This window comes from Haliotis rubra, unplaced genomic scaffold (genome assembly GCF_003918875.1).
Source record: "Haliotis rubra isolate DU_JTF1 unplaced genomic scaffold, ASM391887v1 Scf347, whole genome shotgun sequence".
In the NCBI taxonomy this organism is placed as follows: domain Eukaryota; kingdom Metazoa; phylum Mollusca; class Gastropoda; order Lepetellida; family Haliotidae; genus Haliotis; species Haliotis rubra.
In genome coordinates this window covers 980,846-998,040 of record NW_025767021.1, presented here as the reverse complement: position 1 = coordinate 998,040, position 17,195 = coordinate 980,846, and the positions used below count along the sequence as shown (strand labels likewise).

Sequence of the window (17,195 nt, the reverse complement as noted above, 5' to 3'; positions counted from 1 at the left end):
AATAATCTGTAAGAATTCATTTATAACGTATAGTTTATTATTGATATATACAGTTGTTTACACTATCGGAATATTCTTCACATGATGTACTGAATGCTATACGTTGGCAGTCATATGATAATGACGTCATATGATAACTCGATGGCAGTCTCGGGGCATTATCTGCACGCGACACTGCAACAAATGATAACAACATCGAGATAAATATTGTGCTGAATCATCCCTTTACTCGATTCAAAGTCTTCCAACAACATTTCGAGTTGAATCTGTAAATAACCAACGAAATCTAAACAAATCCATTGCATTTCAAAGTTTAAAGTATTGGATGTCTTTATCCAATCATATGTTCAGCCCTATTTTTGCTGTTTAGTCAGGTTTAATTGGATTCGACTGATAATAGAGACTGGTTTTCCCAGGCGTTGTTTTACATTTAAATATCCATATCCAGGCCCCCATTTCTCGAAACAAACTTAAGTTTTTACTCAAATCTCAAACTGAGTTCACAATTTGGAACAGCTGAATTTTTAACTCATCTGCATTTTTAAAATATAAAAGCCCAAACAACTAAAGTAATCTATCCACCAAACTCAAATTATCTTCTATAGTTTGAGTTTAATACCGATTCAGTTCATTCTGTGAAATGCATTTTCCTTCGTTTTCTCAAATTTGAGTAAAAACTCGAACTTAAGTCAAAACTCAGACTTAAGTTTGTTTCGAGAAATCGGGGCCAGATCTTGGAAGTAAATTGTGTATCGAAGTAAAACGTGAGTAACTGCGTAATAATGATAAGGCCACATTTATGGTGCTGAACTCATAGCTCTAAGAGCATACAGCTAGCAAGTTGAACAATTACAGTATCGGTAAATAAAGAACGGGGTTCTTTTGGCCAGATTAAAATGCAGTCAAGGAATTAGCGAATCTGAGGGAAGGGGAAGAGAGTTCCATAGTACGACAACAGAGTGTTGGAATGATCTGGCACCAACTATCTTCAACTTGTAGGGAGGTAGAGAAAAGAGGAATTTGTCAGCTGAACGAAGGTTGAGACATTGCTGTAGGATATGGAGGGAAGATCTTGTGGACTGATTGGTAGACAAGACTTTAAACTGTATCCTTTCATTGATTTGTAGCCAATGAAGACATTTGGGTTCAGGTTGGATGTGTTCTCTTGGCTAAGTCTTGTAACTAGCTTTGAAGTTGTATTCTGCAATCTATACATAGTCCTTCTTCGGTCGTCATTTTGCGGTTGTCGAACCTCGAATAACTCGATTTACGTAGGTCCCTTCAACTTCGACACAGTGGTGTTTGACTGTGTTGCCTTTCATCATTGTGAAACATAAATGCCTGTGCAAATATGCTGATCGTTATCAGCAAAAGTATGAATCATAAGCATTAGTGAAGCTTTAAGAGTAGACCCGTGAAGATCCGGGGTAGAGTAGGTCTTCAGCAACCCATGCTTGTCACAAAAGGCGACTGTGCTGGTCGTAAGAGGCGACTAACGGGATCGGGTGGTCAGGCTCGCTGACTTGGTTGACACATGTCATCGGTTCCCAATTGCGCAGATCGATGCTCATGCTTTTTATCACTGGATTGTCTGGCCCAGACTCGATTATTTACAGACCGCCGCCATATAGCTGGAATATTGCTGAGTGCTGCGTAAAACTCAACTCACTCACTCACTCATTAAGAGTATCATTAGTCTTGCTAGGACCACGGTTCGTCCGAGCATAGTCCTCATGATGGAGATAGGACTGATGTTTATATTCAGGACTTAGATAAGATTGTGGAATTAGAGAAAAACCAACAAGGTACGAGTGATTACGGGAAATATGCCCGAATTGAAATAATGTTCACAGTGCCGAGCCTTGGCGAGGCACAGAACATTATGTTAACGAGGGCATATTTCCCGTAATCACTCGTACTTTGTTGGTTATTCTATTTATTACCCATAATGAAATTCAAAAAGAAGAACCAGGAAATACAAAACACCCGGAGACAGGACTTGTGACCTCAAACAGCTGATTCGTATTCATGCGCGTATTAAACCTAACTTCTATGGCGGTAATAACATAACTACGCTATGGAAAATAGTACCTCGTAAAATCGCTTTAAAATACATTTTTTATGGAATAATTTTTTTATCATTTGTAAATATGATAAAAATGATCTTTTAAATGCAATATCATTGAACTTAATAACAGTCAAACGTTATTTGATCAAGTCAGTCAAGTTTTCTGTTAAGACACTCAACAAGTTTGAAGATTGGACAACATTTTGTTCTGTGGAAGGCGTGTTACAGTCACGTCAGTAGTCCCAGTTGAGTACAGCAGTTCCAAGAAGGATAACTCTAGTCGGAATTCGAGTCAATGGGAAGAATACGCCTCTTTGGACCTGATGGTCGACTGACAGAGGAGTCATTCGAGATATTGAAGTGGAATACACCACCGTAATTTGTACCTGAGAATAGTGTATGTGCAGAATGAAGATTTACGGCATGCGACAAAGACTGTGACGTCATGGTAGCAGCCTGAGGCTGAGGATGAGTGGGCAGAGTGGTGGAGTTACAAGGGTTTGACAACAATTTAATGATGGACTGATGTTGTTTCTCATTAATTGAAGAGTAACTAGTTTATTGATTGAACATTTTTGTGCCTGGAATATTATGCCTGGTGGAAGTGGTGCTATGGCATGGACGCCGTGGCTGACTCACTTGTCACACTTTCAGGTAACGCCTTTAGTCGGTATCTTGCTGCTTCTATTTCCCCGAATTCAGTTTTAACAACAATCAGGTTGTAGGAATTCAAGGGCTGTAAAATTCTTAATTCTCTTCCTATTAGGTCACCGTCAACTTTAACTAGGTCATTGACCTTGATCGGGGGTTAGCAAATGGCGGCCATGTTTGTTTACAAACAATGCAAACGATTGTTTTGTTGTGTTTTTAAGATTATATACTTCAAAAAGACTACTATTTATAAAACAATTTTATTGCAAAATAATAATGTCTAATAAATAGAGTATTCATATTTTTTAACCTTTATCTTTTCTTTTTCAAAATCTCGGAATGTGTCAGTACAGCGCGTTCTAATTATCAATGAAACGTTTAAAGTTGTCAATGAATTTGGATCATGAAAAGTAGTTCCGTACAACCAATCATATTTCTTCTCTGCTTAGCTGACCAATCAACGTTGAGAATCACTGTAAAGCACATGTGCAATTATCATAAAAATAATCACCTGCGTATCCTAGCCCGTATGGGTAATCATTAAAAAAACTTTGGCATTCTTGATTAACTGTCATGCCTCCTCCAAATGGAAATATAAGGACTGATCTATCGTAAGTAAAGCGACAAATTTGTCTCAATATTCAACAATATATTTGCTGAAATCAGAGTTGATTGTACGATTCAGACTGTATTGCAAGCATGTGTCTATAAACCAGGTGACCGTCGCCGTCACAAACTCATGCAAAGGCAAGGCAAAAAGAATGCGACTATATGGTACAAGTCTAGCTCACTTAATACTTGCGAACGTAGAATGTAATGTGATTGTACAACATGAAATGATTAATGGACGTTATCAAGGCCTAAATCTACAGACGGATGAGTTCTTCACCAACAGATGAAATGGACGTATTCACTTGAGTTCAAAAGAAGATTTATTCACTGACAAATCAAAACATATATCGTCTTATCAGTACATATATCATGGAAGGTTGTACTATCTCTATAGCATTCCACATAGCATATATATTCTTGGTCTTTCATTTCTGATATTGTTTATTGTAGAACTAAACGAATTAAGTGCTCATTCATCAAAACCAACTATCCAACTATGATATGGGTTCAGAGACATTATGAAAACCCTTAATGTAATCGCTTACCGCAATCCGGCCTCTCCATGGTAAATACAATCTGAAGAGTGGGCTTACGAATGAATACTATGGGTTGAGCGGTATGTCTACAATCTAAGCCGTAAATACATTATAATCTGATCTGGCATGGCGTGCCTTCGGTTACCGTCGGTTATCTGACTTGCTCTTGACCTGTTTTTTCATACACCAAACAAACAATAACACTTCCCTCCTGCACTGCACGGGTTGTTGTCCTAACAACAAGGCGAAAAAGGTGCAACAAAGTTCTCATGAAATGTTTTTTCGATGCATCTGTACACCTGTTACCTCTCTCAGCATAAGCGGAAGGTAAGTGAGTTGTCTACCCTTTCGACCTTGAGACTAGTCAACAATCGAAATATCGTTGGGATACTCTTTCAGTACATAACGACGTACGTTGAATCAAGTCCTGGGAGGTTATTTCCACGCTGGCATTGTGACATTTACACACGTAGAGGCATGCTTTGGGATTTAGACCCCAGTTGTTAGCCACACCTGGGTCAATTTGTTACATTGATCAGTTATTCAGCTACGTGTTGCTAGTACTTGACCCCAAATGTTTATGCTGATTATAGAAAGTGTTGATTTCCAAAACAAGACGTTAAGGTTAACCCAGAAATCGGTACATACTGAAGTTAACTGTGAAATCAGTAGGTTACCAAACCAGATCAACGAATAACAGCATTATGTTTCCAAACAAGTACATATAGTGGGTCAAGTATGTGGCAAGACAGGCCCTGACGCTTAAGTCACTGTATGTTCACAATTTTAGTCTGAAGTCTGGAATGAGCCACGTGCACCGTTCTCTAATCCAAGAAGCATGTTTAAAAGCACGCAGAATGTTCGGTGTATTGCGAAACGTGTACCGTCCAAACTGGACAAGGTGTGTCAAAACGAAGAAGGCCCTGATACGCCATCTTTTCGCTCTTTTGAAGGTGCTTCCTGAAACCTTTCAAAGCACTGTCGTCCTCACAAGGAATGCTTCAGTTAGCTGCAAGAAACTTACAATATATGCCGCCACATAACACCTCGAAGCTGGAAGTGTATGTATCGACAGTCTTAAAATGCATAATGTTCCTACACCAAGACTGATGCCTTTTTGATTTTACGTCATTGAAACATACAAGAATTTGAAGGTTGTCTAGTAGTCTGGACCGTCACAGTCTAGCGTAAATGTAGGTGTTAATGTTTACTAAGGAGTCTGCAAGAGACTTTACGAAAAGAAAACCTCTCTACACTTGCTATGAAACAAAATAATATTAAATCACCGACTTCTGAGTTTAGCTTGATATTCTGATAACGTGAATCAACTTGATTCAGAACTAGCACACATACGTAAATGTTATCGACATAACGGCCCCCGATACGCGATCGCCTAATCCGCCCCGGGTTGGAGGTTGTCGGTCAACAAGCGCAAATATTTTGTTTACACTCGATTATGTATTACACGAATGAATGTCATCCAGACCACATGTTGAACGAGGATGGAATTTGAAGATTTCGACGACTGTTTAGATAATTTCATTTAAACACTGCATGAAAGGATTTATGCATTAAATCTTACCATATGGCTATTGTGGGTTTTATCTGGCTCAATTTATTAACTCCATATCATAATATCACGCTATATGATCGTTATTGCTTCGTGTCCATTAATCAAATGACATCAAATATACAAGGGGCGGTGGGGTAGCCTAGAGTTTAAAGCGTTCGCTCGTCATACCGATGACCCGGGTTCGATTCCCCACATGGGTACAATGTGTGAAGCCCATTTCTGGTGTCCCCCGCCGTGATATTGCTGGAATATTGCTAAAAGCGGCGTCAAAGCATACTCACTAACTCACTCACTCAAATGTACAAAAAAGAGGTACTGTATGTCACTCAACAGGTAATGGGTACCCGGTAGGATCAGATGGTATTGTTACTGAAATGCCTTTTAACTCCTCATAAGACAGCGTCTTCCTGACTGGGAATTTCAAATAAAACTGGTGGTCGACATCTTATGCCAAAGGGACTATATGGAGTATGAGGTCAAGTTCGGTGATCAGGTTCACAGCGTGTCAACGTAACCCGACGGCGTGGTATTTGTTTACGTTATCCATCCTTGAGTTGTCTGGTTGTCATAGAGATATAATATTGCTGAGTGCGACGTTCAGCAACAAGCATTTTCGATTTGAATTGTAATGATGATAATGTATCGCTGTAGATATATTCAATGAGTAGATTTGGGGCTTTACAAGAGCCCATGTTCACAATGTCCAATATGGTATCTAACTGTAACTATCTGTCAACTCGTAACAGTAAATCATATTGATACTTTCACATAACACATAGTTCAAGGTCTCCGCGCTTTAGCCCTTATCTCTATGTCCTAGCGTCTTATAGCGTCTGTCTGGTTCCATCAACAGGTGCATGTAGAATTTAAAACTAAACCTCATTACCGTTTTACTTGGCGCTTACAAAAATGACGTGAAACAAACGTTTTGTCATAATAGTATTTGTTATGCTTGATATCGAATGCAGATCAGTTCACAATGAAATGACGGAGATATGTGTCCCATTAAGCTCTGGTAAGAGGCGACTAACAGAAATTCTCTTGGAATATTGCTGAGTGCGGCGTAAAACTAAACTCACTCACTCACTCACAATGAAATGACGGAGATATGTGTCCCATTAAGCTCTGGCCAACAGAAATTCTCTTAAAGGCGGTGTTTCCGTGTCACTGAATACAGATGACACGAGAAGACCGCTGTTGCATTTGGTCCTCAGCAATCTATGTTTGTTGTAAGAGGTGATTAACGGGATCGAATGGTCCTGATCGCTGAATTTGTTGATGCCTGTAGTCGTATCGCTGATGTCATCATATCAGTCAGTTCATTACTGGATTGTCTGGTCCAGATTCGATTATTTACAGACCGCCGCCATGGAATATTTCTGAGCGCGGCGTAAAACTAAACTCACTCGCTCACTCACATCAATCATTGGATTGTCAAACTGAGGACTACATTATTTACAGACCGCCGTCATGTAGCTGTACGATTGCTGAGTGCTATGTTAGACTAACAAACAAACAATAATGTACACAGGTAATTTGGAATAACTGTGACATTAGATGTATTTTGGTAAATACTATTAGTCAATGAATTCCTTTTGCATCACAGATTCTAGAACATCGACACACAGAGGTACCCATCATAAACCACCTACAGTTACCGGGTTGTTGCCTTCAGCCAGGTTGTAGTTCACATTCTTACACCGTTATGAAGCAGGATACCACAGTTATCCACTTTGGTAATAGTGTAAGAATGTACATTGAAACGTCTGTTAACGCAATAAACCTAACGTACATCCATAAAGCTGTACACTTCGTGTAGAGAGAGGGCAGGGAGTGAAAAGCGTGATGGAAGTTTACGCTTTGTGCAAATTGACATTTACTCAACTTTGAATTAAACACTAGACGCAGCAAAATAGAAATTTAAGTTTATGATTTGGCAGTCATTTTTGTTGTGAAAGGTGTGTGGATCCATACATGTTCAGTTAAACAAAGGGTTGTTTTGGAGCGAGAAGGCACGACGCTTCCAAGATACCCTTGTCATATCCTAAGGCGTTTCGGGTTTTTTTATGAAACAGTTATCACCAAGTTGTTATGTCATCAGGAAAGTAGGTCGCGTTATCAAACCAGGTGATTTTTACTGCTGTTATATACAAACATGTGTGGCGTTAATGTCAGCGAGACTTAGTGGGTCTGGGTGCACTGAGGTCAGGTATCCTACAGTCAAACCAATACACAGTGTAAGGCAGGTCACTACAAGCTACAGTCCTACCAACACACCATGTATAGAACGTGTCCTTACCATTACCCTAGTGAGTGAGTATAGGTTTACGCCGCTTTTGGCAATATTCCTAGCAATATCACGGCGGGGGACACCAGAAATGGGCTTCACACATTGTACCCATGTGGGGAATCGAACCCGGGTCTTTGGCGTGACGAGCGAACGCTTTAACAACTAGGCTACCCCCACCGCCCCTTGTCCTTAGTACCTGGCAGTACTGTTGTGTGACCCCCGCGATTAACTGCTCTGCCTTTGCGGTGTTTACATTGATAGGTTTCTCTGTTTTTGTTGGGGTGAGTGAGTGGACACTATGTTTATAACCCATTTAAATAGTTGCGAGACTGTCAAGGTCATACCCAGAGGGGTCATGGTGTTTGTTTTGACGCCACACGCACAGAGACGTATTTCAGCGGTCTGTAAATAAAAGATCCTAGACCAGACAACACAATTATTGACATCATATGAACATTTAACAGCACAATTTGGACACAATAACATGCTTCAATCAAGTCAGCAAATCTGAACATCCGAAACAATTGATACTTCACCTGGGAATTTATGTTGTCTGGCTTAATATCTCTTTCGATTATTCGATGTTTGATGCTTTTGTTATCATCGACGAGAGTAAGTTTCATTGAATTACTGTTTGCTTTGGAAAAAATGACAACTAAACAGGGCGTGATGGTCTTTTCGTAGGTTTTCCTTTAGGAAGCATGCCCCGTTCAGTAGTAATTTCTTTATGAAACGCAAAAGTGGTTTTCGGATGACTACTTCATTTATTATAAATATACAGCGAACCATAATGCACTGTTCAAATTTGGTACGTCATTGTGTGTAACCGGGGTTCATCGTGGGAGAAACAAGACAATCGAATTTCAAGGTGAAGGTCATCTGTTCTCAATATCTTATATGATCCCATGGGAGTCCAGAACTGCCTGGCATCGTGGCCCCATTAAAAAATCAGAATACGAATTGTGGAGTGCCTGTGCCAACTGTTGGAGAGTCTGTGGCGCTGCTGACGTGATCACAGACGTTCATCAAGAGCATCCCACAAATGTTGGTTGGGGTTTATATCTGGAGCCTTGGGGATCATGGCGCTACTTGGATGTTGTAGGTCCTCAGAAAGTCCGTTGTCGTGTGAGGCCGGGCGTTGTGTTGTAAAATGACGTTTGCCTGTTGTATAATGGGAAGGACATGTGCCCGAAAGGTTTCATCTGTGTAACGTTGTGCAGTCAAATTGACCTGGACCTGTACCAAGTTTGTTCTACCGGTATGGGAGCTGGTAGCCCACATCATTACACCCCCGCCGTGAAACCTATCCGCTTCCTATATGCAGTTTTCGAGCATAATGTTCCCCATGACGTCTGTAAACACGACGCCATTCGTCTGTCCGGAGAACAAAGTGCGCGACTCGTCAATAACCCAAACAAGTCATCGCTGTTATGACCAATACGACGAAGCTCAGTCAGAATGACGCCTCTTGACACCACTGACGTTTCTTAGTCGACGAAGCTGATCTGTAGTCAGAATGACGCCTCGAAAAACATACATACGTCTCATACGAATACCTGCGGCATACATACATACATAGACATACATACATACATACATACATATACATACACATACATACGTACACACACACACACATACACACACACTTATTACATCATACAGGCTAAATTCGTACATACAATCTTGGTATTGCTGTACATACTACAGATTTGACAGACATACATGTTGAGTTTATATCACGTAAGTACATACATACATACATACATACATACATACATACATACATACATACATACATACATACATACATACATACATACATACATACATACATACATACATACATACATACATACATACATACATACATACACACACATTCATACACACATACATATATACATACATACACAACATACATACACCACACATTACACACTACATACATACATACACCACATACATACATACATATATACATACATACATACATACATACATACATACATACATACATACATACATACATACATACATACATACATACATACATACATACATACATACATACATACATACATACATGAACGTTTGACTTCTAAATAACCTTCTCTACCACCACATCACTTTCAACATATTCCATTTCATCAGATACGTTCTTGCTATTCAAAATAATGCTGGAGGGGAAACGGGAACTATGAACGGTAATTTGGAAAGTTGTTGACTATATATTTTACACTTGGTATTACTTGGCAAGTACCATGTGTATGTAAGAGTTGCCGTAGTTGAAATAAGGTGAAAAAGGGATACATACATAGGTGTATGCATACATATAGATATGCACATACGTATGAACATTCCACTATGCGGAATATATGTATTTATTACCATACATAACAGTACTTATACAACACCGTACCTAAGCATTTGAATCAAAGTTCTCAGCGATACACTCACCTCTGCGCTTCAGTCCATCGGCACACACACACCCTCCAGACACACCCACACGCAAAACCTAATCGGTACCCCCACCCACTTCCGATTAAAAATACTGATATATGGAAATCTGAATGGCATATGTATTGGTCATGGTGTTTTTGCACGTTACAAAAGTGACCTGATTTTAACTTTAATCATTAGTTTCTTTGACAGAAAGGAGCTAACCTTCTCATAATATTTTGTCACTCAATGATGACGTCATTTTGATGTTGATGTTAGCTGGAAAGACGTCTACGTTCGAGTTTTTCACCCTTCATTGAATTAACAACAGTGCAACATAGTAGAGTAAACATTGGATAACATTTATCATTGCTAATCCGGACAGATGAAGTGTTTACGAGATAAAATAGCGACAGTGCCGCAGGGCGTCCAAATGTTTACTGCATTCACAGTTAAACCCAGTGGGTTAAATTGATATGCAAATGAAAGCACACAACCACAAAAATTGAGAGAGGAATTTTGCTTTTGCAAAAGATATTCCTTCTTGAGCAGAAAATAAAACATAAAGTGGGTTTTTGTTTGTTTTGATAAATGTCTAATATGTGTGAATATGCGATGCTACATATAAACATTTTGATTTCAGAAGATTTGAGCTATTTTCATTCTGGTGACGTGGAGAGGTCATTGCTCGCCATACAATAAACACTGAAGATAAATACAATATTTATTTACCTTTCAGAAATATACTTTCTGCCCTCACGTGTGCCTCTCGTGTCTAAAAATATCTTCTAGAATGCTATCTTCAAACGCTATGCTTGCATTTTCATATAAACATTAAAATATAGCCAAGTTTCGGTTATATTATGTGAACTTAAGTATCAGCCCAATGCAAATATACAAATGTCGCAGGTAAATAGTTACTTATACATTAAAACAAAGGGATCATCCCGACAGAGAAAAAATAAAAAATGTATTCTTGTGCAAGGAGACTGCATCTAATGCTGAGCTATGATCGAAGCAAGATTGTTCCGATCAATGACTACCCTGAGAGAAACAGTGTATACACACTGCGCGGTGATACAAGCATGAGTTGACGGCAAGGAATGTCCACAGCTACTGTCACAGAAGGGCGGAGTCAGCGGTAGACTGTTGTACAAAGACCCACCTCCACAACGTCATATACCGCATATGGAGCCCACTCCTTTCATCGATGTCGTCCCAATCCCACGTGATCTGACAAATGCATTGATGAGTCGTTGTGTGACACACTCAGGCTCCGTCGAAACGTCACAATTGTTTCCGCCTTCGCGTCAAACTATTACGCGTAAGATTCATATCAGCATTAGCACAGCCCCCTCACACCCTCCACGAGCCGCCGCACTTAGATGCACCGTAGGTTGTGAATGAACCTGTGTGGCCGTCTGTCCGACAACGAGTTATTGCAACCGGCGTAACCCTCTCCTCTCAACGGTGGGGCGTCAATTATTGCCGTGACCCGATGTGTTGCTTGTGTCACTGTCACTCTTATAAGAGGAGTGTGAGCCTGGTGAAGCACAGTGATGAAAGCCCACTGTGCTTAGACTCATCTTCAGAAACTGTTGTAGTTTTACCTCAGGGCTCTACATTCAAGCTGTAGTCCCTAACCCTAGATACTTACACAACCACCGACAACTGGTCAACACTACTTCACCATGTGCTCTTTACTTGATCTTGCGGTAATTCTAAGCATGGCGATTATTGTCGCCTCGGAAGGATCTTCAACTGTGAGTAATTTACATTTTCACTCTAAAATGTAAAACCGATTTTGGGGGGCAAATAATATCTATCACACGAAGTATTGATGTGCATTTCAACTGTTTGCTAAGTGGGTGTCTGAAATGTGTATTAAGCGTTACGTCACTGGCGTCTCATCTGTGTCAATATGATTCTGTAATGAGTATGTTGTGTTTCTATTTAACAAAATTCCTTCAAACAGTTTTCCGTTATTGTATTAACATGTGAAGCGTAGACGTTTGCCTTAAAGAAATTGCCCTAAGCCATAGTGATTGAGTAGCAAGAGAACAGACAGGTAAAAAACGAAGTTGTACTATAATACGCAGAAGTTGTAAACAGTCACTGTGTGAGTGTAGTGGAGAGCCAAGCTACGTACACTCACAGGCATATACGTATACACACTCTGAACAAAACATTTTCTCAACTTAACTTGTGGTTAGATAGATAAACATGACCCACAAAGCTGTGTCCGCTTTCTGGGATACGAGTTACCCATGGGGAAAAGTTGTTAAAGACACATAGCCTGAATAAAAGGTCCCTGCTCGACTCGGGGGCTGACGTGCAGTAATAACAGTACTCCATGCCGTAATGACTGTTAAGGTCACTTAAAGGCACAAACTACATACTTTCAAATAAAACGCTTACTTCATGCTTACTGAGAGAAAAGGAAAATGTTCACAGACAATACACGTAATTCATATCATCAAATCAATTTGAAAGAATTGTTAACTAATTAATGCATATATAATACATTTCTTTATATTCGTTTTACATTTAAGTTGACTGGCTCGATGAAATTGATCATATATTGTTATGAATAATGCATGTTTCTTATCGCTTGTACATATGTACCTATACCTTTGGTATATCATATGACTTGTTGACAAGTTTTCATTTATCATATGACGTTGTGGGTTCACGCTATCTTGGCGTTGAATGTTTGGTTATATTATACGTTATTCACACATCTACTTCAACTTGTTGTGCCACTGACCCAGTTAAATATAACGAGTCTGAAACACTCGTCTGTAGACGCTACGGCATTTTAACGTAATAGAAATCCGGTACCAGAAACATGTACAACGACATCTCGTCCTGTGTCGTATAATGTTATCAACCGGTTTTTAAAGACATCTCCCCCTGAATAGTATAGCTCTTTAGGCTAATCCCATAGAATAATATCCCCTTCCCCCAAGCTGTTGCAATTATCTCCATTGTTCGTATACAAAGAGAGGTTTGAATGTAACGGTGTGTACTTGAAGGATCCCAATGCTTAACACACAACACACATGTTTCTAACTGCGTAAGTCGGCTGAAAGGAGTTATGTAGGACGCATAAATAGGTTATAAACTTCTAATGTAAATACCACATGTCACATAGACTCATTTGTGTTATTTCTGAAACAACGTCGTTCAATTTTGTGGACTGGTTATACTTCTAAAAACAAAATGAATGTAATTCCATGAGAAAGGTGTTTTGTTAAAATAACGCATTTCGTTCCTTGTGAGAACAATCCTTTTGTCGGTTTATCATCGATATGTTCTAAGTTTATTCATAACCAAGGTGATTAATCACATTTCAATACGAACGTGTAAATGTTCTTCCTGCTGACTGACTCACTGACTGACTGAGTTTGGTTTTACGCCGCTATTAGCAATATTCAAGCAACATCACGGAGGGAGACACCAGAACTGGGCTTCACACATTGTACCCATGTGGGGATTCGAACCCGGGTCTTCGGCGTGACGAGCCAACGCTTTAACCATTAGGCTACCCCACCGCCCCTCCTGCAGACTGAGACTGTTGTGGTACTCGTAACTACATTTCTAATATTGGGAATGTTTGTTTGTTTGAGTACGGCGTTAAACAACAAGCAAACTAATATTTCGAATAGGTGTACATCAAGGCGGACGTTTCACTACCTTTGTTTTTTCACGAAATTATTTGGGTGTGCATTACCTTTGCATTACCCTTAGAAAGGAGTCGGAGAGCTCAGCAATCCCATTTATTATAATGTAAAATGGAATCTGGTATGTCTTATACATACACAGTATACACGTAGAGATGATATTATCTCCGTTCGCTGATGAGAGTCGACCGTCAATGACGTAAGTCTGGTTACCGAGGCCATGGTTCTTCGCCTCTGTTTATACTGTCGCATTGCCTCAACACTAGATGAGGAAGAACTCCACAGAGCGCTGTCATAACTGTTATTGATATGTACATTGCAGAGCAAAGTGGAGTAAGCTTGGTTAGTGAGGGTTCGGGAACGGAAAAGGGGTTGGTTGTACTTTCATGCACATAGCATCTGGCACGTTCTATCCATGCATAGTTTGTGCCTTCATTCATACAGACCCAAATTACACGCTGGGTTTACCACTGCATATGGTATTGCAAAACATGCAGTCAGTAGCTGATGTGCATGCAATGAATGTGATCTTTGATACTGATGTTAGCGGCAGATGTAGATAGTGGGGAAAGGGACACCGCTCGTTGATGCATGTGTCAAGGAGCGTATGAACATGATATATCTTCCAGTTTCTTTGGCTTCTGTTGTTTGTCGCCCTCCGCTATTCCCAGATTGCGTCATAGATGTAGGCTATCGCTTAGTCCCTGAGTATATATACAGTATTAATATAACAAATATACCCATTTAAATTGAAAGGAGCCCCAGTGAGTTGGGAGATCTGGGGAAATCCAGATTTGTTTTATTTAGGGCTTTAGCATTGCAGGGAGGGCTGGGCAGTAGGGGAAATAATGTGGTTAAGGGACCGTGAGACAGACTATCATAGATGTTACAATGGGTATACTGGTAAAGTACAGCACGCTGTGTCACGTACATGCAGCGTGAATGTATCGGTGATATGTCACGGCATGAATAGTTGGGTAAATACACATGACTGTTTGCACAGTGTTCTCTGATATGTGGAAGCATACGTGTGTGTGTGTGTGTGATATTTCACTGTCCGATGGCAATGATATATCACGCCGGTGAATATGAATGTGTGACATGTCACTGCTAAGCAGCACGTGTTTGAGATGTATGGGTCAGCAGTCACGTCAATGAATCTATTACGATGTAAGGGAGTACGTATTGTTTTAGGCCGCAGTAAGCAATGTGTCATTTATTCTATATACTGAACAAACCTGAGACTGACAGTACAAGACACAATCGTAATCTTACGGATATGCTGAGACACAAACCAGATCGAACATTTTAACTACCAGATGCGAAGTATAGTCGATCATATTAGAGTTGCGTTGGTGTTGAGGGCCTGTTCTGCCAAGAATTTTCCTTGGGTGTTTTATTAATTCGGTACGTAACAGAATGATGACGCACGATTTTGTGATATGTGAACAGGCACACGTAAATGATCTATAGTGTGGCACAAAATCCGGAAAAACAACAGGAGATTTTATAGAAATAGAACAGTCACGAAGTTGTTTGCTATGCGTAACTGCACATCTCAGAAAGTTGGAATGATGTTACGCCAAGCTTACTTTTGATACTATGGTAAATGCGTTGACATGTAAAGTAAATTGACGTATAACGTCACACAAACTCTTGTAGGGAGTATCAACATGTGAAGTATATTGACGTATAACGTCACACAAACTCTTGTAGGCAGTATATACATGTGAAGTATATTGACGTTTAACGTCACACAAACTCCTGTAGGCAGTATATACATGTGACGTATATTGACGTATAACTTCACACAAACTCCTGTAGGCAGTATATACATGTGAAGTATATTGACGTATAACGTCACACAAACTCCTGTAGGCAGTATATACATGTGAAGTATATTGACGTATAACGTCACACAAACTCCTGTAGGCAGTATATACATGTGAAGTATATTGACGTATAACTTCACACAACCCCTGTGGGCAGTATATACATGTGAGGGATGTTGACGTATAACGTCACACAAACTCCTGTAGGCAGTATATACATGTGACGTATATTGACGTATAACTTCACACAAACTCCTGTAGGCAGTATCAACATGTGAAGTATATTGACGTATAACTTCACACAAACTCCTGTAGGCAGTATCAACATGTGAAGTATATTGACGTATAACGTCACACGGGGACACGAAGCTATAGACACAGATAGTCCGATCTATCAGATTTCGGATCTTACTACAAACGAGAGTTGTATATCTAGTGACTCATACAAAATGCGTCGACCATGATTCACATATGCTTTGATTTTCATAACTAACGTGTTGGCCCAGACGGTCCTCTATAAGTCAAGTTGAATGTTGTTTACATTAACTCAACATAAAAATTCTTTTACTCTTTAATACTGTTCGATAGACACTCCCTCTTGTGTATATTATCATACACCGTGAATAATGACAAATACGATGTATAAAATTGTAAGAAAACGAGTCATATAATAGTGCTTTTCCGCAGCGGATATAAATACACGAGTTCCTTCAACGATGACTGAAGCCTTTCATTCAGTTTCTCCCAGGAATGCAGTCTTCCCCAATCCCATACAACCAGGAAGTGTTAGTGTGGAAATAAATCTGGACTCAATCTAAAGCATGGCTGATAAAAGGACCTATAAAAACTAGGCTCTACATAGCTTCTCGGTCTATCAACTTGCCGGAGTCATGGGGTTCCATTCATAAGCGTGTATGAATCATTCCAAATATTGATTGTGTACACTAGACCAGGCCAACGTGTCCATATCGGGACCAGTGACGAGTGGGCAGCGTCTTACGTTATCACGCCCATGTCCCTGAAGTCTCAGCCTTTAATGTCGCCTGCATCTTTTGTGATTTGAATACTAGTATATAAAATTATTTACATAAAATGACCCTCATCTGTACCACAATGTAATAACATGAAGTTTAATTCGTGGTTTTGTGGTTATTCTATATCTACACGTGGTTGGTTTGTTGTCTAACGCCGCACTGTTCCATCTATATAGTGGCGGTCTGTAAATAATCGAGTCTGGAACACACAATCCAGTGATCAACCTGTGGCTGCAACATTGGTAGACCAGGGGCGTAGCTACCATTATAAAAAATGCCCGGGCTTACACATGATTTTTGCTAAAGATCACCATGGAAGTCGGGCAAGACTTCAATATATCCAAATATAAAGCTTTGCAACCTCTCGGGCTTTCACGAAAAGAATGGCATACTACGCGCCTGTAGACTGATATGATATTTTGGTATAATTCATTTACAATTAATGCGACATTTACAGCAAATCCAAGACATGAT

The 17,195-nt window shown here is 39.8% G+C and overlaps 1 protein-coding gene across 2 annotated transcripts in view; it reads left to right on the top strand.

Annotated features, from left to right (window-relative positions):
- Positions 1-4,083: 4,083 nt before the first annotated feature.
- The window catches only part of LOC124284890 (transmembrane protease serine 12-like), a 46,734-nt gene continuing 33,622 nt past the window's right edge, over positions 4,084-17,195 (top strand). Inside the window, exon 1 of one of the 2 annotated variants that reach the window (XM_046721022.1) lies at positions 4,084-4,194. In XM_046721022.1, the coding sequence (XP_046576978.1) occupies positions 4,153-4,194 (42 nt within the window). In that variant the 5' untranslated portion in view covers positions 4,084-4,152. Of the gene's footprint in view, positions 4,195-11,367; positions 11,936-17,195 lie in introns of those variants that run through there. The other variant, XM_046721021.1, reaches the window with a different exon arrangement.